This window comes from Kogia breviceps, chromosome 5 (assembly GCF_026419965.1).
Source record: "Kogia breviceps isolate mKogBre1 chromosome 5, mKogBre1 haplotype 1, whole genome shotgun sequence".
Classification (NCBI taxonomy): domain Eukaryota; kingdom Metazoa; phylum Chordata; class Mammalia; order Artiodactyla; family Physeteridae; genus Kogia; species Kogia breviceps.
The window spans coordinates 146,462,486-146,482,492 of NC_081314.1; the positions used below are offsets into that span (position 1 = coordinate 146,462,486).

General features: G+C 52.0%; 1 protein-coding gene and 1 non-coding gene across 3 annotated transcripts in view; one reads left to right on the forward strand and one right to left on the reverse strand.

The window, feature by feature from the left end:
- The window catches only part of UBASH3A (ubiquitin associated and SH3 domain containing A), a 41,164-nt gene that overhangs the window by 17,795 nt on the left and 3,362 nt on the right, over positions 1-20,007 (forward strand). Inside the window, exons 7-12 of one of the 2 annotated variants that reach the window (XM_059063995.2) lie at positions 1,744-1,870; positions 8,067-8,166; positions 10,974-11,096; positions 12,408-12,500; positions 16,616-16,760; positions 17,421-17,527. In XM_059063995.2, the coding sequence (XP_058919978.1) occupies positions 1,744-1,870; positions 8,067-8,166; positions 10,974-11,096; positions 12,408-12,500; positions 16,616-16,760; positions 17,421-17,527 (695 nt within the window). The remainder of the gene's footprint in view (positions 1-1,743; positions 1,871-8,066; positions 8,167-10,973; positions 11,097-12,407; positions 12,501-16,615; positions 16,761-17,420; positions 17,528-20,007) is intronic. The other variant, XM_059063996.2, reaches the window with a different exon arrangement.
- LOC131757875 (small nucleolar RNA SNORA61) lies at positions 568-700 on the reverse strand. Its single transcript, XR_009336025.1, has one exon. It is a non-coding gene; the product is annotated as a small nucleolar RNA SNORA61 (small nucleolar RNA).

The window sequence follows — 20,007 nt, forward strand, 5'->3', positions numbered from 1 at the left end:
AAAATCATAACGAATACTACAATTTAAAGAGCAAGATGAGAACATGCTTTTCAGAAAATAACAGTAAAGATGATGTTCCCTTACCAGTCACTCACGTGAGCGGACTGTCTGCCTCCTTCTCTTCCCCCGTAAACTGGAGGCCCAGGCGTCCCTGGACACTCTGCCCGCCACTTGATTTGTGTCTGATTTTTTCATTTAACCCAGAGGCCGCCTGACTGCATTCCTCACTCCTATGCACCAGGACAGGGGGCCATTCGAAGAGCGTCCACCAGCTCCGGTCACCTGCAGCCTCCGGGCCCACGTACCCTTCTCCCCACAGCACACTGTGATGCTAGGTCCAAACGCCTAGCCAAGGGCCCCTGTTCATGGCGCATTGCATCCCATGACTCCAAGGGCATCACAACAGCATGTCTGTCATCCCAAGGCCCTCCCCAATGGCTCCCACCAGCAAGCAAACATGCCCTTATCTTAAAAACAAAATCAAGCACCAGCTCTCTTTTTTTCCCATTTCCCTCTCTAGCTACTGACCATTTCTCTCCTCTGAGTGTATGTATCTTTTTCGCTCAGCCTTGTTTGAAACTAGCCCGCATGCTAAAAAGCAGACTACAGGCCTCGTAAGGACAGCTTCGGTATAACTAGTCCTCCTCTTACGACCACCAGGACAGGGGTTCAGATCCCCTGGGAAAGGGAACCAGAGGTGCTTGTAAATTGTTATTCACTAGAGTTTACCAAGACGGCCTTTCGCTTTCTAAAAGGAGTTTCCGCTGGGACCCTGGCCGTGTCTTGCTCTTGGAGGATTTCCATGACCCTCGGCTCTTGGCTCTCCATTCTCACTCCTCCTCTGGCCCCTCCCCTGTTCCTCACCTCAGCACCAGCACCCCTCACCGCCTGCAGCTCCCACAGCTCTGGTGTGCCATGACCTTTGCCCTCAGTGGTCCTCAGAGCTCCCGGACGGCTGTCCACCCGGGGCACCTTCCTTGATCCCCTGGACGGGCAGCAGTTTCCTCTCTGCCTGCCTGCACAGCCTCGGGCACCGCGGCCACCCACCCGCCCACTAACGCATCTGTGCCTTTCCTGTGTGTTGCCGTGGCGTTTAATGAGTCTGTTCTGCTCCCTTATCCCTGGTTCCAACCACGAGCACATTCACACCTTTGGTGATTTTAGGAGGCGATTCTTAGAGGATGACGCACTCGTTTGCTCGGGCCTCACACCAAGATACCACAGACAGGGTGACTGAAGCAGCAGGGGTCCCTTCTCTTGCAGCCCTGGAGGCTGGAAGTCCAAGCTCAAGCTGGCCCCTCCTGAGGCCTCTCTCTTGGGTGTGTAGATGGCCGTCGCCTCCCAGTGTCCCCAGACTGTCGTCCCTGTGTCCTGATCTCCTCTTCTCAAGAGGACCCAGTCAGATTGAATTAGCGCCCACCCTAGAGACCTCATTTTACCTTCCTCAGCTCTTTAAAGATCCTACCTCCAAACAGGGTCCCATTCGGAGGTCCTGGGGGTCAGGACGGTACACTTGAGGGCACACAGTTCGGTCTGTAGCAGGTGGTGTTGGAGCACATGAACCAGCACCACTGGCTCAGGAGCTGCTATGTGCTGGGCACCGAGCCGTTTGGAAGCGTTGTTTCGTTTCACCCTCACGATGACCCAAGCCACCCGGCGCGCTGCCCGCATACGTTCCCCGTCACGTGACGACCGGATGCTTCCCTGGGTCGCCATGACGCCGATCTCTTTCCTGTCCCACAGGACGTACACCTTCAGTGTAGCCCCAGACCTGAGCGCCGGGAAGGACGGTGAAGCCAGCCGCGGACGGAGCGGGGAGCCTCGGCCTCCACCCATGTCCCGCAGCATCAGCAGCCTGCAGGCCCTACAGGTGACGGGGCCCTGACGTCAAATGAGCCGCCCGCAGCCCCTCTCTGTGTCGACTCCGGGTAGACTCGGCCTCTCAGGGGCGGCTTCCATTCAGACGCTGCTGCCCTGAGCTCAGACCCAGGTGGGCCGGCAAGGGGCCCATCTCCCTGCTACCAGGCCCCCTGCTCCATCCACGCCGGGCAGAGGGTGACCCCCGCACGCACACACACACTGTGAGCCTGACCAGTGTGTCATCGTGGCATAGGCCACGGGGCAGGAAAGGGGCGGGGACCTAGCCCTGCTGGGGGGCCACACTCTCACCCTAACTCTGCCATCGGCCAGCTGGCTCCTTCCCCAAGAGCCCACCGGCCCCCAGAGCTTGCCTCCAGTTCAGACAAGAGCTGAGCCCAGGGCAGGGGACCCTGGGACCCTGGGAGGACAATGGGTGACCTTTTTAGCTGGGCCTCTTCCGGGGGTGGATGCCCCGGGTGGAGGAGCTGCGGACTGAGAGCCAGAGGCCTGCCAGCCCCAGACCGATGAAAATGGGGCCCCCGCCCCAGACTCTCTGGGAATGAGGGGAGCCGGCCTGCACTGGGGCCATGGGCTCCCTGAGGCTGAGCCCCCCTTTCCGGGTTGAACGAGAGGTGGAGCTGGCTTGCAGGGCTCAGCCCCGAGCTCGGCCTCTGTCTGAACATCCGAACGCCGGTGCTTTAAATGCACGAGAACCTGACACCCGTCCCGATAACAGAACCCTCCCCTGGCCTGAGGTCACTCCATCCAGCTAGTGAGGAAGGAAAACTGGCCATAGGTTTGCCACGGTCGCGTAGTGGGCTGAAAAACGGCTCCAAAGAGGTGAGGTCCCCGTTCCTGCCACGTGTTATGAGGAAAGTGGTCTTTGCATGTGCGACTGAGATCGGGATCTTGATGGGGAGATTATCCTGCAGGCCCTACACCTAATCACAGGAAACAGGGCATGTGATACGCTCATAGGCGAGCGGACAAGGCACACAGGGAGGAGCCATGTGACCTCGGGGCGGAGACTGGAGCCACACGGCCACATGTCAAGGATGCTGGGGCCACCGGGAGCTGGAAGAGGCAGGAGGGACCCTCGCCTAGAGCCTCCGAGGGGCCTGGCCCTGCGACACCTTGATTTCGGACTTCCAGCCTTCAGAACCGGAGGAGAGTAAGCTCCCTTTGCTTTCAGCCCCCGCCGCTGGTGCTCTGGTACAGCGATCCCAGGAGAGGTATCCAGCACCTTCTGTCCAAAGATCTGATGCAGCCCTGCTGCTGTGTGGACCCAGGGGTTGGTCCACTCCGGTCCCCAGGGACCTTTCACTTTCTCGTAACGTTCCTGATGCAAAGCTCTGCATTTCAAAGTTCAACTCCTCCGTGCTCTTCCAGGGAAGAAAATGCCCCCAATCCAGAACCTCAGCCCAACGCAGTGATGGTGCTTTGAGACCATCAGGGAGCAGATCCAGGTTGGGAGCACGTGTGTGTCCTGTGACCTACTGGGAAGATCCGTCCTCGGCCAGGGGAATGAAATAGAAAAGGGGTCCTGGTGTCAGCACAGGCAGTCCTACAGCCATACTTCAAAATGTAAGACAGCAACGGGACTTCCCTGGTGGCGCAGTGGCTGGGACTCCATGCTCCAAAAGCAGGGGGCTCGGGTTCGATCCTCGGTCAGGGAACTAGATCCCACATGCAAGCCACAACTAAGGAACCCGTGTGCCGCAACTAAGAAACCCACCTGCTGCAACTAAGACCCAGTGCAACCAAATAAATAATTTTTTAAAAAACGTAGGGCTTCCTTGGTGGCGCAGTGGTTGAGAGTCTGCCTGCCGATGCAGGGGACACGGGTTCGTGCCCCGGTCTGGGAAGATCCCACGTGCCGCGGAGCGGCTGGGCCCTTGAGCCGTGGCTGCTGAGCCTGCGCGTCCGGAGCCTGTGGTCCGCAACGGGAGAGGCCGCAACAGTGAGAGGCCCGCGTACCGGAAAAAAAAAAAAAAAAAAAAAAAAAAAGACAGAAAGACGACGTACCCCTTGGAGCTGCCGGAGGTCGGCGTTTGCATCCTGAACCAAACATCGGCGCCCTCCACCACGGTATTCACTTCACCTTGCCCATGTGCCCCTTTTGAAGACCCAGCCCCAAGGCACTGAGAAACGACATATGGACACCTTGACCATCCCATCGGCTCAGAAACACCACGTTTCATGCGCCCGTCAGAACGCAGTCAGGTGCACTGAGAAGAGCACGGTGCGCCCAGCAGCTGGAGATTCCGCGTCCCCCGGGGGTGGCTGGGCCCCATGAGGGGCTGGGAGGGGCTGGCTGGGGCTGCCCACGGTGCTGGACCCAAGAGCGTTTGTGAGGCAGGTGCAGATTGCCCGAGACCCTACTTACTGGTGTCTGCCCTTCTCAGCAATTCCCAACCACTTTCCAACATGCGGGCACTCTGCCAGGGCCCCTTCGTCCTTCTTGATGAACTTGAAGAAGTGCTGGGGGAACAGCCAGAGGTGCAGACCCTCGAGCCCCACCCCTGTCCGCAGAATCAATCCCAAGGGCGTGGTCAGTAGCACTGGCTACGTTTCAAATGAAAGCTGTGTCTCTCAGGGTGTTTACCTGTGAAAAATACCTACATTCTCCTTTCCAGGATTTAGGGGAAACCACAGTGTGATTCTGGGTCTGGTGATGCGAGTTCACCCTGAGGAGGGCCACATCTCGTCACCTCTTCCTCACCCCACTCAATAGCAAAGATACAGGGACTTCCCTGGCAGCCCAGTGGTTAAGACTCCACACTTCCAATGCAGGGGGCATGGGTTCAATCCCTGGTCAGGGAACTAAGATCCCAACATACCGGAACTTCTAGCTGACTCAAACTAGAACCTTCCTATCAATGGTCTGTCTTTAGGTATGAAGGAATATACTAGAACTTTTGGCTCTGTTGGGATGAGATTTTAACTGGGCATTAGAGCCTGGAGAATGCCAGAATACTCAGTACTCAGAAGGGCAATCTGACCATGTTTTATTTTATTTTGCTTTTCCCAGGGGTCAGCTGTGGGATTCTACTGCCTGCAGAACACCTGGCTGATGTTATAAAAACATTATAATAAAATGAAAAGTATAGTGCTAGGGGCTTCCCTGGTGGTGCAGTGGTTAAGACTCCACACCTCCAATGCAGGGGGCGAGAGTTCGATCCCTGGTCGGGGAACTAAGATCCCACAAGCTGCGCAGAGCAGCCAAAAGAAAAAAATAGCATTACAAAAATATCAGCTCTCTCATTTTCACCCCGAAGCCCACCTTCAGAGGGGCGTGAGGCCAAAGATGGGGAGGGAGAGAAAGGGTCCACCCGAGGAATAGGAGTGGTCAGGGCAAAGCAGACCTCTGGCTGCAGCTGTCTCCTGTCCAGACGCCCTCCCCCTCTCACCGTCCCTGATGACCTTGGCCTGACCATCCCCGGTGATCTTAGCCCATCCATCCCTGGTGACCTTGGCTCCAGGAATGACCAAGTCCCATGTCTTCCCTGGAGTCCCCCCAGCCCGCCTCCTGTGGCAGAGCCACTGTCAGCTCTGCCCCTCGTCCTCTGCCATCTGTGACTCAACTTTCCACGTTGATCCAGAGGCCCCAGTGAGATCCGAGGCGCCCTAAGCGGGGCACCTGTGGACGACACCTCGTGTCCCGGCATCTGGCACGTGTGCCCCCGGACCCTGAGGGCACGAGTCCCCAGAGGCAGCGGGCCTGTGCTGATGTGGAATTTCCCATCCTGCTCCGGAGTCGAGTGCCCCGAGCGGTCTGGGCCTGGCGCTGGGCAACACCGCCCCTGCCCCCGGGGCTGGGAGGCGAGCTCCTTCAGGGTCCCGGCCCAGCCTCAGCGCCTCCCTCCAGAGGTTCTCTGTCATCTCTGGGGCTCCCGGGGGAGGCCTGTGCCCCACACAGCTGTCCTGGTGGCTCCACATCGGCTCCGCCCTCAGCCTCTGCAGTTCACTCTCGCCTCTCTGGCCATCTAGGCTCTCCCTCAGTCTCTCCATCTTTTTCGCAGAAAATGTGCTCAGGCTTCCTCTCGAGGTCAACCTCTGCCTCCAACATAGCACAGCGAGGAGAAGGGCCAGCCCCAGCTCCCCCGAGGAAACCCCCAGCCACCCTGCACATAGAGGCGCCCTCCTCAAAGACCCCCACGCCACGGCCTTGAATGCAGCCCTTGGGTTAATTCAGCAAAGCACTGACCTCCCCAAGAGCAAAGGTGGACGTGAGCCCTGCAGTTGTGAGGCCCAAAGACCGTCTGAGCCCCTGCCCAAAGCAAAGGGGGAGAGCTCCAGAGAGCTCTGCTGTTTCCACGGCTGGACTCCGTTAACCTCCTGTCTATGCCTTTCTCTCCCCAAAATAAATAAAGTAAAATAAAGTGCTGTTTACCCCTAACACTCAGCCAAACAGAAAAATGCCAGCTATGGGAAAGAAGGGCGAGCAAGAAAGGAGAAAGAAGGGATAGATGCAGGGCTTCTCGCCTTGGTGCCCAGAGCTGAACACACGCCCTGGCACCTGGAGAACAGGGTGAACCACACTTAAGCAGAGAACCACGTTTAACACGCCAACACTGGGGTGGTCCCGGAGGCCCCCTTGGAAGAAAACAAGTGCCAGCAACAGAGGGGACTAGGGTGGATGGATGGACGGTTAAATGATAGATAGATAGATAGATAGATTAGATGATAGATAGATAAATAGATAGACGATAGATATAGATATGGATGTATGACAAAGGCAGAGATGATAGATAGATATAGATACATAGATGATAGATTAATAAATAGATAATAGATAGACAGATGGATACATAGGTAGACAGGTAGATACATAGATAGATACATACATGGATGGATAGATGGATAGATAGATAAATAGATGATAGATATAGATATGGATGTATGATAAAGGCAGAGATGATCGATAGATATAGATAGATAGATGATAGATATAGATATGGATGTATGATAAAGGCAGAGATGATAGATAGATATAGATAGATAGATGATTGATAGGTAGTAGATAATAGATAGATTTTTATAGATATAGAAATAGATATACACACACACAGATGGTCCCCAACTTACAATGGTTTGACTTACAGTTGTTTGACTTTATGATGGTGCAAAAGCAATATGCATTCAGTAGAATTTTGAATACTTGAATTTTGAATTTTCCCAGACTAGTGTGGTCCAGTCCTCTCTCTGATGTTGGGCAGATATCAAATGATATTAAATGCATTTTTTACTTAAGATATTTTCAACTTATGATGGGTTTATTGGGATGTAACCCCATCCTACGTTGAGGAAGATTTGTACATATCTACATAGTATATATGTACATCTATTATATATAATATATATTATGTAATCTATAATACCATAATAGATAGTATATTATAATATAGTACAGTATGATAGATGTTATAATATAGTATATTATAAAGATTATAATTATATTATATAATTGAATTACAATTACATATCATATTATAAAGTAATAAATGTATATATTATTATATTTAGATAGATTCAGATCATCTCCTAAGAAGTCACTATGGAGGGGTGAATATTTGTGTCCCGCACCAAATTCCTATGTTGAAATCTTGTTAATCAACGTGATGGTGTTTGGAGGTGGGGCTTAGGTCATGTGGGTGGAGCTCTCATGAAAGGGGTTAGTGACCTTATGGAAAAGATCCCAGAGAGCTCCCTTACCCTCCACCGTGTGAGGACACAGTGAGATGTTAGCCCAAAAGAGGGCCCTCACCTAACTGTGCTGGTGCCTGATCTCTGGCACCCTGAGACTTCCAGCCCCTGGAAATGTGAGACACAAATTTCTGTCGTTTATAAGCCACCCAGGGTATTTTATTACAGCAGCCTGAAGGGACCAAGACAAGGGATAAGGACTTGGAAGAGACAGAAAGTAGACGGTTGATGTGCCATGATGTGGGTCATTGGTTCCACTTTCATTTCCTATGTGTGCCGTAGTGCCCAGAAAATTAAAAGTTGCAAGAAATTAGAGAGATCACCTGCAATTCCTAGCCCCTTTCCATCATCATGGTCCTGGTAAAACGGGCTGTAGCTACTGAGCAAGGAAGGAAGAGACGTGGTGTCCAGGCCATCACCGGATGAGGGGGAGAAGCTGCTGGAACAAGTCTCCTAAGGTGGGTGTTGACCCTCACGTGCCTTTCTTTGCACCTTTCCAGGCCACCATAGTGAGGAGAAGCGTCCTGGTGGTGCGCCATGGGGAGAGGGTGGACCAAATCTTCGGGAAGTCCTGGCTGCAGCACTGTTCCACTCCCGATGGTAGGTACAGCCGTGGCAGAATCCAGACGCGGGAATTAGACGGAGATAACAGATGAGACCACATCTCAGTTTTCTTAGCCAGAGCCCCTGGGGCACCATCCTTCAGAATGACCATGCATAGACTGTTTGTGTGGGACGGACACACGCTCTGTCTCTCTCCACAGGCAGTACACGTGCGCATGTGAGTGTGTACACGCCTCTGTAAGTATCTTACCTCAAGCGCTTTGGGGACGATGGAGGAATGGTTTTCAATAGTAAGCAAGTCTGCCGGAGTAACACATGGACAGCCCTGTGTGTCCTGGCAGCACACGCGTGGCATTTGGTGGGTGGGTACGGCACTGCCTCGAGAGCAAGTCACTCTGGCCGCGGTCACTGACCCTCAGCCGCCGGCACGCACCCCAACTTGCGATCTCACAGCTGCATCTTTCTGACGTCATCTTCCCCGTGGCGCTCACTTCCCTACAATGTTTGGCCAGGCTATACTCAACTGAAGGGCATATTTTTTAACATGTTGGGTGCTTACCCCAACTTCACCCCTCTGGGTGCCAAGAACTGAGAACAGGGCTTGTAAATGCAAAATACCCGCAGCCTCTGTACTGATCCACAATGGTATCACACACATGCCCTAATGGAAACCCCGGAGTGCCACTACATCTGAGCCATGGATAATTACATAAATGAAAGTATTGAAGGAACCTAGTGATAAAATCCGTTCACAGTGGCTGGACTTGCTGAGCCCTTGGGGATCCCTCCAGGAGCCCAACAGGCCAAGAAAGGGGGAAGTGAATAGGGGAAGCACTGGCAGGTGACCTGAATGCACAAGAAAATTCCTGAGCAAATGACATCATGACTACACCTATCTCCAAGAACCCATAGAACTAACGCAACGCTTGTCTCTACCAAACAAGGCCAAGTAGAGGCACAAAGGCTCAAGGAAGAAATAGGTGGCTCTGAAGATGCATTGACATTCAAACAAAGAATTATAAGACACTTCCTGCAATAAAACAATTACTAAAACTACAGACTGAAATGGCACACATGTCAGTATGTATATGATGGGGGTGGTGGTGTGAGAACCAGACCAAACAACCAACATCAAAAAGAGTGACTGGACTTCATCAAAAGAGGGAAAAGATTCGGTCATCGACCCAAAAGATCAAGTCACCTATAAGGGAAAATATCTTAAAGGCACTGGAACTTCCCAGCTTAGAGGAAACTGCTGATGGATCTTTTTACCAGGTAAGGAAGCCCTGGTGAAGCGAATTGTGACAGTCTACTCGGTCTGAATTCTGCAAGTTGCAGTGTTTGATCAATTACAATGACGGGTACTTGGGGACACTGCTGGCCTCCCCTTGCATTCCGGCGTCCCTCCTGGTTTCTGCTCACTTCTGGACGAAGGACCCACACCCTTTATGGCCCCTCACTTCCCAGCAGCGCTGGCCCAGGGCGGCCCTATTCTCTCAGACTGTACTCCCGTCAGAACCCAACCACCCCCCAGGCCCTCGGCTTCTTCTGAGCTCTGCCCTCTGCCTCCCAAAGTGGTCACAGATAAAGCATTGATGAGGGCAAAAGACCTCAATGGAGTAGTTTCACATTTGAGGATGACAGATGCCCTTGAGAATATGACACAAGTGAGGGAACTTCGCTTTGCATGAAAAACAAATACCGGCTTTCCCTGTGGACACACCTAACACTTTGGCATTTAGTAAAGGTCTGTAAAGCTTCCGGTTCAAACAAAGTCTCTGCCAGTGGGAATTCCAGGGAGGCAGCTTCCAGAAAAATCTTGCATGGAACCTAAAAACACAAGGCATGCGAATAGCCGCTGCCTGTCTCCCCTTGGTGAACTGCTGTGAGGCTGGGGTGGCATGTTCAGGCGCAAGTGACAGGTCAGCCATGTGACGTATGGCAGGTCTCAGGAGAGGCAGGTTAGCTGCTAGAATCTGTTGTAGCCAGGCGGTTTGGGGGCCCGCTTGGGAGGATGAGAGGGCTTGGAGGGGCGTGGCGTGGCGTGGCGTGATTATCCATTTATCCGCAGGGATAAGTGGATAATCTGAGGATGAGATCAGACCTGCCCCTATTGGCCACTACCTCTGAGCCAGGCTGCGGGCTCCAAGCATTATCTTGCTGATTCGTTCAGACAACTCTGTCTTTGTTGATAAGGGAGATTAGTCCGTTGCCTCTACACACACAACTAGTAACTGGTGGCGCCAGGATTTGCACTGGGGCACCCAGTCTTCGAGCTCAAGGTCCAGCTCAGAGTGAACCAAGGTGCTCTGAGCCTCTGAATGGGGGGGGGGGGAGTCCCAGTGGAGCCCCCTGTTGTCCAGTCCTGCCTCAAGCAGCTGACTAATAATGCACAATGCAGGACCCTCTCCCGCCATCTGTATTCTGTCCCGTAGGCAAGGGGACATCTTCAAGCTATGGGGATGGGTTGAGTTTCATCTAATTAATTAATACCAATTTGAGATTCTTATCGAGTTAAGCTAAATCAGTCTCGGTTCTTAATCAGGAAAATTGTATGAATGACTCTTCGGGGGGGGGGGGGGTGTTGAGAGGACAAAGAAGGTCTCATGGTTCCTGTGGCTGAAACATACGTTTTCTGTGTTTGAGGGAATGGGTGGTGAGAGGAGTAGGACTTCCTCCTGGAATTGAATCCACATCACAGAGCATACACAAGAAAAAACACAGTTGACCACAGTGTAAATAATTACCATGCTTCAAATGTGGGTCTTGATCTTAAGAGTTTAGTGTGACAAATATGCACTAACTCAGTGGCACTGAGCATCTGGTGCTTATTTATGCTTTAGGGAAATACTACAGGCCAGACCTGAACTTCCCTCGCAGTCTGCCCAGACGGAGCCGTGGTATCAAAGACTTTGAAAACGATCCACCTTTATCGTCCTGTGGAATTTTCCAGTCCAGAATGGCAGGTATGTTTGAGGATCATTCTAGTAGGATTAGTAACAATGGTTGTAGCAGTGATTATCGCTCACGTGTATTGAGCCCTTGCTACGTGCCCTTTGAGGTCAGATCTCCCCTTTATATAAAGGCAGCAGTCCTCATAAATTGTGCGTCTTAACTTGATCCCCTCTATAAAGACCCTACATTCAAAGAAGGTCACACTGTGAGGCATGGGGTTAGGACTCCAACATATGAATTTAGGGAACAGAAATCAGCCCATCGCAACATCCACAGAAACCTCACTGGTGTTGGTACCGTGCAGATTTTGTACTGAAGAGATCTCCTTCTTTCCCAAAGACCAGGTCCTCTAATTTTGCAAGAAAAAAAATGTGATTTACAGGCTTGTCCTTCCATGAGCCTCAGGGGGCTTGAGTTTCCATTACTGCAGATGACCATGAACTTGAAACAGCACCCACTTGATGGCTCACAGTTCTGTGGGCCAGAAACACAACGTGGCTGGGTTCTCTGTTCAGGGTCTCAATGCTGATATCAAGCTGCTGGCTGGGGTGACTTCCCACCTGGAGCCTCCTGGAAGCAGTTCCACATTCATTGGGCTGGTGGGAGAATTCAGGTCCTTGTGGCTGTAGGACTGAAGTCCTCACTTCCTTGCCTGGTGCCAGCACAGGGTCTGCTGGATTCCTAGAGGCCACCCACATTCCTTGCAACATGGCCCCCTCCATCTTGGAAGCCAACTATAGAGAATTTATTGCATGTCAAATCCCTCTACCTTTGGTTTTTAAAAAATTTTTTATTCAAGTATAGTTGATTTACAATATCATATAAGTTTCAGATATACAGCAAAGTGGTTCAGTTTAGATAGATAGATAGATAGATAGATAGATAGATGTTCTTTATCAGATTCTTTTCCCTTACAGGTTATTACAAAATATTGAATCTAGTTCCCTGTGCTATGAAGAAGGACTTTGTTGGTTGTCTATTTTATACATAGTAGTGTGTATATGTTATCTGACTTCTTTTCCGTGACTGGCTGGAAGGAAATCTCTGCTTTTAACGGGCTCACCTGAATGGGTCTGGCCCACCCGCGATAATCTCCCTTCTGCGTTATAACATAACCTGGTCACAGGGGTGCTAGCTCACCGTATTCACAGCTTCCACCCACACACCAGGGGATTATACAGGGTGTGTATACGGGGTGGTGGTGTGGGTTCTTGGGGCCACCTAAGACCCTGCCTGCCACGGGTAGTAAGCCGCCTGTTGGAGTTGCCACCATGGGTAGCTACAGTTATGAAGAGGGCACTTCTCCACCTGCTGTCTTCCAGGGGAAGCTCTGCTGGACAGCGGCATCAGGATCACCTCCGTCTTCACCTCCCCATCCCTCCGCTGTGTGCAGACAGCCAAACACATCCTGGAAGGTCAGTGAGAACTGCGGCTAGCTTCTCATGTGGCCTTGGCCTCATGACTCCTCTCTGGGGGAGAGCACAGTGTGCAGAGGTGAGACTGGAGCGGGTGACCACGCGTGGCCGCACAAAGTCACAAGAGAACTGTTAGGGGGCACTGAGCCAGTTAGCATTTCTGGAAGGTCAGGATTGTAATTCGCCTTTGGCCTGCTTCTGCCATGCGTTTTTTTAAAAAGCTGGGGGCGAGGGTGTTCCCAGAGAGCTGAGAACTGCTGTGGTCCCTTCTGAAGTCCAAAATGCAGGACTCCCTGGGCGAGGGCATCGGCCCCTGGGAGCTGTTCAGCACCATCAAAAGCTGCCGTGTGATGGGAAGCCAGTGGCAGACCCTTCTGCACGAGTGTCCACCTACAGGAAGGAGCAAGTTCCTGCCAGAGATGGGCGGCCTGCCCTGGAGGTCCTGGTTCCTCCCCCACCCACAACCCAGTGTGGGGAAGGGGACACAAGACCTCGGTTGCCATATGCACGCACGGCCAGTCCTCCACGGTGATGGGACTGAGGGCAGAGCGTGTGGACACAGGGGCAGCAGGTGGGCACGTGTGGAGGAGGGGGCTTGCCTCTGCTTTCTCAGAGACGCAGGAAGTCAGGTCACCAGGTGAGCCTTAGACAGGGGGGCCCTGAATGTGTGGCATGCTTATTGGGGAGGGGGCAGGGCAGGGATGGGGAAGTACAAGACGACCACCGGGCAGCACAAAGGCCACTTGAGATCACGGGCACGGCTTTACACAGAGACGCATCCACCGGGCCGGGGCTGCCCCCAGGCGTGGGCCAGGAGTAGGAGGAACTGGGGCTCACCCCAGACGGGTCTGAGAAGTAAGTAGAATGAAGCAAGAAAGGGTGCGAGGGGCACGGGGGAGGGCCATGGAGACTGAATGCAGATTGTGAGCTGTGTAAGGTAGGGAGTTAGGGGCTGGGGGAGGCGAATGATACCCAGAAAAGAGTCAGCCCCGTGGAGTGAAATCCCGGGAGGTGGCTGGAGGGCTGGAATCAGACGCGAGGGACAGGAGGCCACAGAGAAAGGAAGGCTGGCTGGACATAGAGAAGAGGATGGCACTGAGCTCAGAGAGGGCTGCAGCTGCTGGGAATGACCTACCAGATCAAGGTCAGGGAGGAAGGACCTCAGGGGAGGAGGGGGGCATAGAGCCGAGAGGCTACTGCTGGACAAGCCGTCTTGCAGATAACGGCATCGTGCCTGGAGCGCTGTCAGAAAGAGGGCAGCGAGCAGACCTTCCCGGGAGGAGCTGTTGAAGTGATGGCGGGCCCGCCAGCCCGAGCGCCTCCCCAGTATCTCCTCCGCGTCGATCAGAGAAGCTCTGACAAAGTGCCTTCCCGATCCTGCCATGCGGCCGGGAATCCCTCCCAGGGGTGGACCTGATCCTTGCACAGCACCCGTGTGGGCTTGTGGCCGATCCAGTCCTTTCCTACCTTCTCGTTAACGTGCTGTTTCTTGATCCCCTCGCTAAGTTGTGAGGGTAGAAACCCATCTCATCACCGTCCACTTTCCACACGTTTAAAACTCGGAGGCCGTCTCTGTGCATCGCCAGCCCTGCAGACGTCCTCCGTGTGTCATTTCTCATCCGAGCGCGACAGGGGACCCTGGACTCCCCTGCACGGCTTCTCGGGTCCCTGAGACGGAGAAACAGAAACGCCCGTGGCTTCCCCCGCTGTTGAGATTTGCACGTTCATTGCTTTGCTTCCCTGCAGCTCTGGGCTCTGGACCCACGGAGCCCAGGACAGGTTAAAGCACAATATCAGCTGCTAAACAAACCCGGGAGGGGCCCGGGACCCCACCGTGTTTGCTCTAAGTGTTTCCGTTTGATAACTCTTAACAAATAGGACAGGAGAAAGCAAAATAGATACGAAGTCATTTTATCCCCAGATAGCTTAGGATGAATATATGTGTAGTTAATTCAGCAGCTATAGTGATCAGACGTGAAGAAAGCAAGAAGCACACACAAATACATCCCTGATTCTCCTGTGCCCCCCCACCCGCCTTTAAACCCGCCATTTAATTGAGCTTATATTGTTTTAACCCATCCGACAGGCTGATACTTTTCCACTAACCTAAAAAAACACTTGAATTTCCACCTGAGGCTAGCAGCCCACAGGTGAGCGGGGGTGACACCCGCAGATTGCCTGTGTCCAGCCAGGCCAGCACGTGGATGTCTCTGACGGTGACTTCTTCCAGGTCACCAGCCCCTTTCCTAGCGATGCTCTCAGGCTCCGTTTCCCCACCCAGCCTCTCAGCCGTGGTCACAACCTATGAAAAAAAAGAGAAGGAATATTCTTTTGGCCTTAAACGAATATAACTGAGAGCTTAAAAAACCTTTCTCGTAACTTTATCCCCTTTTTGTTATCATTCACGTTTCCTCATTGTGAACGTATCTGTTCCAGTTTCTCTGGCTTCTATTATGTGGATCTCTTGCCTTTAAAATAAAAGCGCCCCAAAATGTTTTCTGACAGTGATCATGTCAATGTCTTGAACATGATCTCTCACTGACTTTTACTCCATATGCAGATGAGGAGGAGGACAAGGTGAGTTTAAAGAGCATAAATTCATAAATCCTGTGTTAATCCAGAAAAGCAGGATGCCTGGCCTTCTTCATATGTGCTCAAACATGACCATCCTGTTTCCCAGAATCCTAAGCTTTATCTCACCCACCATGTCAGTGAATGTCCAGATGGACCATTTCCCAAAGTGTGACACACAGAACAGGAAGGGGGCCAACGGCATTTGGGACACTCTCCAGACTTTTTTTTTTTTAAATTTTGTAGAGTAGTATTTTTCTTTGTTCAAGTTATTTTTTATTGAAGAATAGTTGAGTTACAATGTTGTGTTAATTTCTGCTGTACAGCAAAGTGACTCAGTTATATGCATATAAATTCTTTTTCATATCCTTTTCCATGATGATTTATCACAGGATATTGAATGTAGTTCCCTGAGCTCTACAGCAGGACCTTGTTGTTTATCCAGCCTATATATAATAGTTTGCATCTGCTAATCTCAAATGCCCAATCCATCCCTCTCCAAACTCTTTCTTCATGTCACCTATTCCCGGTGGACACGAGGCCCTCACAGGCTGCGGGAGAGCCCAGGAGCCCCATCAGCCAGGCTTAACTCTCTTTTCTAAATGTGCTTTGCAGAGGAACCCATTTCATGGGCGTGAAATACATTTTGGGAATGGATTTTATTGCCAGCATTTCCGTTTAAGGTCATTTTCTCCATTTCGAATAAAAACATTAAGGTCTTGTTTTTCCCCCACTCAAAAAGAGGTGGCCTTAGTTTATAGGTCTCTTACTGACGGTATAAAAAAAAGTCAGCTTGTGGAATGTGCTTTTCTGTAGCAAACATATATACTATTTTTGGCAAAACAGATGAAGTATACTTAGATGCAAATATGATTATATGACGTTTTGTCCAAAACAACTTCACCAGATAGATTTTACTGAATTCTTGACTTCCATTTCCAGTTTTTTAAATTTACAATAGAAAGTGGAGGTTTTTTCTCATTAAAAAAAAAAATCCTAGGGAAGGACGAGTTGTGAGAGATAGAATGTTCCAGAAGGTGACTCCCATCCACCCTCCGCTTCAGCTCAGGCTGGGGTAAGTGTTTACCAGGATGGCGCTTCCGTGTGACTAACAAGCTCCACGACTGCCCTCGTCTTTTCCTCAGATCATTGGACCCGCCAAGTCCTCATAGGTGCAGCCTCCTTCCTGACCCAAGGAGGAGGCCGGGTGCCGCGTGCTATGGGGCTGCGTCGGGCGACCAGGACGAGCACCGGGGAGGCAGCTGCCAGTGGCACCTCCCAGATGCCAAGAGACTCTGGCCCTTCCTGATGGACAGAGGGTCATCACTACTCTCATACCCGCCAACTGCCCCGTGGCTCTTGTCTGAGAAATAGTGTGTCTGTGCCTAATCGCAGGACGGTACTCAGCAAAGCAAAACAAAACAAACAAACAAAAAAGTCAGATTTTTTTCCGAAGGTTTGATTTAGACCTAGGAAGAGACCTATTTAGAGAAAGCCAAAGTAGACACCGAAGATGATAAACACTTGTATTCTGTTGAATCCAGAGCTCAAACTGGAGAAGAAAATGAAGATAAGAGTGGAGCCCGGAATCTTTGAATGGACCAAATGGGAGGCCGGCAAAAGTACCCCGAGCCTCATGACCCTGGAAGAGCTGAAAGAGGCGAATTTCAACGTCAGCATGGATTACAGGTGGGCCGTCTCACGTTGTCCGCTGCTGGGGTTTCCTCGTTCTTGTTAGAGAAAAATTACTCACGAGACCTGTTAAAGATAACAAGGAAGGCTTTATTCAAGAGGCACCCCTGCAACGGGAGGTTGCAGAGGAGGAGGAGGATCAGATTCCCCTGCGAATATAAGGCCAAGTGGGGGTTCTTCCTCCCAGGAGCAGGGTGGGGGCGACGGGAGATTCTTAAGAGAACAGGGTGATTCCTGCTAAACGGAACCTAAAAGGCTCCTTGCTGCAGGCAGGCCAGGGGATCAGACACCTCCCGGGGTTGGAGGGGAAGCCGAGTTTGCTCGGATATCCAGAGTGGTCAGATACGGGAGTGGGCGATTCTGGCTAAACTGAGTCCACAAGGTTGGATGTGAAGCCCACAGGTCGGGCCCGTTGAGAACAGGGTCAGTCAGTCTGGCTAGAGTTCGTCAGCCAGAGAACCGGCATCTCCCCCTGCCCGTGGCTGGCTGCGCCATCACAAGCCTGTGTGCCCGGCGCTCAGCCAGAAGGCACGCTGGAGGCCCAGCGCCAGGTCTTTGCTGGTTTTGAGCACAGAAGTGGAGGCTCGCTGCTGACCGCGGGCCGCGGCTAGAGGCGAGCCGCCGTCTCCCTCCTCTGCTTCCCGGCCCCTCCTCCAGGCCCGCCTTCCCGCTTCCCTCCCTCCTGCCCGCCGAGCGCTACGACGATTACTTGCACAGGTGTGCGGTGAGCATGGAACAGATCGTCAGCACCCGCCCGCAGGACGGTAAGTGCCCCCATCGTCCTCGGGTACCGGCAGCCCTGGGGGTAGGGTTCTTACCTCCGGGATGGAAATGATTGATTTTTGGACCTAGGGATTCCCCAACCTCCCCTGCCCCATTTCCCTGCCCCTGGAGTGCTACATCGCTGCCTCTGCATAGACACATGCCCCCCGACCCAGGCCCTGGGGCCCCTGATTCCAGAACCAAGAGCCGATGGGACCCAGGACAGAAGGGTCAACACACAGCACGCATGCCCACTTCCTAGGAAACAAAAGAAACTAAGAACCAAGCAGCCAAATGTTGGGTCATGTTTCAAGGACAGTTCGGACAAAGCATCTGTTTTAAGTTGACGGTCGAGACCATTAAAGAAATTTGAATGTGGGATTTAAATTTGGAATCTGAATATGGAAGTATTTAAGAAATATTAATGCTAATTTTGTGAGGTGTGATAATAGCATGGTTGATGTGTAGAATGAAAAGTCCTCATTTGGAGATGCAAAGCAAGGGGCATCCTGTGAAATGGCGTGATGTTTGGGATATGCTTTAAAATACTTCATCGACTGATGAATGGATTCAGAAGATGTGGTGCGTATATACAATGGAATATTACTCAGCCACAAAAAAGAGTGAAATTTTGACATTTGCAGCAACATGGATGGACTTGAAGGGCGATATGCCAAGTGAAATTAGACAGAGAAAGACAAACACTTTACTTATATGTGGAATCTAAAAAATACAACAAACTAGTGAATATAACAAAAAAGGGGCAGACTCACAGATATATTGAAAACAAACAAGAAGTACCAGTGGGGAGAGGAAACGGGGAGGGGCAAGATAGGGGTGGGGGGTTAAGAGGTACAAGCTATTAGGTATGAAATAAGCTACCAGGGTATATTGTACAACACAGGGAACGGAGCCAACGTTTTATAGCAACTAAATGGCATATAACCTTTAAAAATTGTGAATCCCTATATTGTACACCTTATATACTATTGTAACTTATACAGTGTAATATTGTACCTAAACTATACTTCAGTAAAAATAAAATAAAAACATTTCACAGAAAAGGGGGTGGGGTAGCAGACAGATGATACAAGATGGGCAAAATGTCAACAACCGTTGGAGCTCCCCGATGGGAACACGGGGATTCATCAGACCCACTTTTGGGGTCTATATGAAAATGTCCGCAGTAAAACTCGAAAAACGAATCCCATAAGATTTAAGTTAGCAAGCGCCTATTGAACCTCAGCAATGTGTCAGGTACCAAATAAAGCATCATGGGAAAAATGTAAGCCAAGAAGACACACGTGCTACCCTCAAAGGGTATGAATATCGTTGGAGGAAAAGGCGCAAACATCTGGAATGTTAGGAATATTAAATAATGTGAAGAAGAGCTCAGAAGCGGTCGATCAGGCACCACCCAGCCCACTTGCCCCACCATCGTTCTTTCCATCCCTCGTCCAAAGGAGCTCAGGGGACCAAAGACTCTGATGACCAGGACCTCGGGGACAGCTGAGCCCCTGCCCTCCCCGCAGAGTCCCCAGTGCACCGTGGGGCACGTGCTCTGAGACCTCAGCCTTGCGGCGTCCGGCACCCCACGCACACCCGGCCACGAGACCGGTCTGTGTGACCTCTTTTGACTGGTGGGCGCCCCGGGGAAGGCGCTTTTGGAAACCACACCTTAGCGCCCTTTGATTCATCGTCAGTCTCACGTTGCTCACGATTATTGCCACAGGCCGTCAGAGGACAGAGTGAAATGAGGGCCTTTCCTGCGCCCAGGCCCCGCCCTGGCCCCCCTGTCTCCACCTGACCCAGGCTGAAATTCAGTGTCCACGGATGACCTTCCTTCCAAGCACCTCCCTATGGTCCTGAGGGCTTCTGGAAGCGGATGCAGAACCGTTGCTTCATTACCTCTGGGGTCTACTTACGTCTACCTGTGACACAGGTGGCCGCTGCCTGCTGCGGGGTGCAGACCCATCCACCCATGGCTGTGGCAATTGGCTGAGACACCCAGGATGCAGCACCTGAGCAGCGTGGAACGCGCAGGGTTTGGAAGGCAGAGGCTGGGCCGGGAGGAGGCGGAGGACGCGAGCAGGCCAGGAAGACGGGGGGCGTGTGGGTCCGCGTTCAGAGCAACGGGAAGTCCAGTGGCGCTGGAGGGCAAAAGCTCCCCCCTGCCAACCCCGCGGCACTGGTGGCCCTTCACAGGCTCTACCTGTTAGGTCCTCACCCTTCCGTGCTGTCTGAAATATCACCTCCACTGACACCGTGTGACTTGGAAGCTCGGAGGGTCTAGGAGGCCGCCGTGTCCAGGTGGCCCGCTGGAGAGCACAGGCCAGGGGTCAAACCTGCATGTCCGCCAACCTCACCACGACCTTGGAGGCCAAAGAAATGAGTGGGAAATGACTCAGAAATAACACAGGAGAAGCAGGCGGGGGCTTGGCTCTGGGTGTCACACCGGAGGATTTGTAGCCGCAGGAGGGGC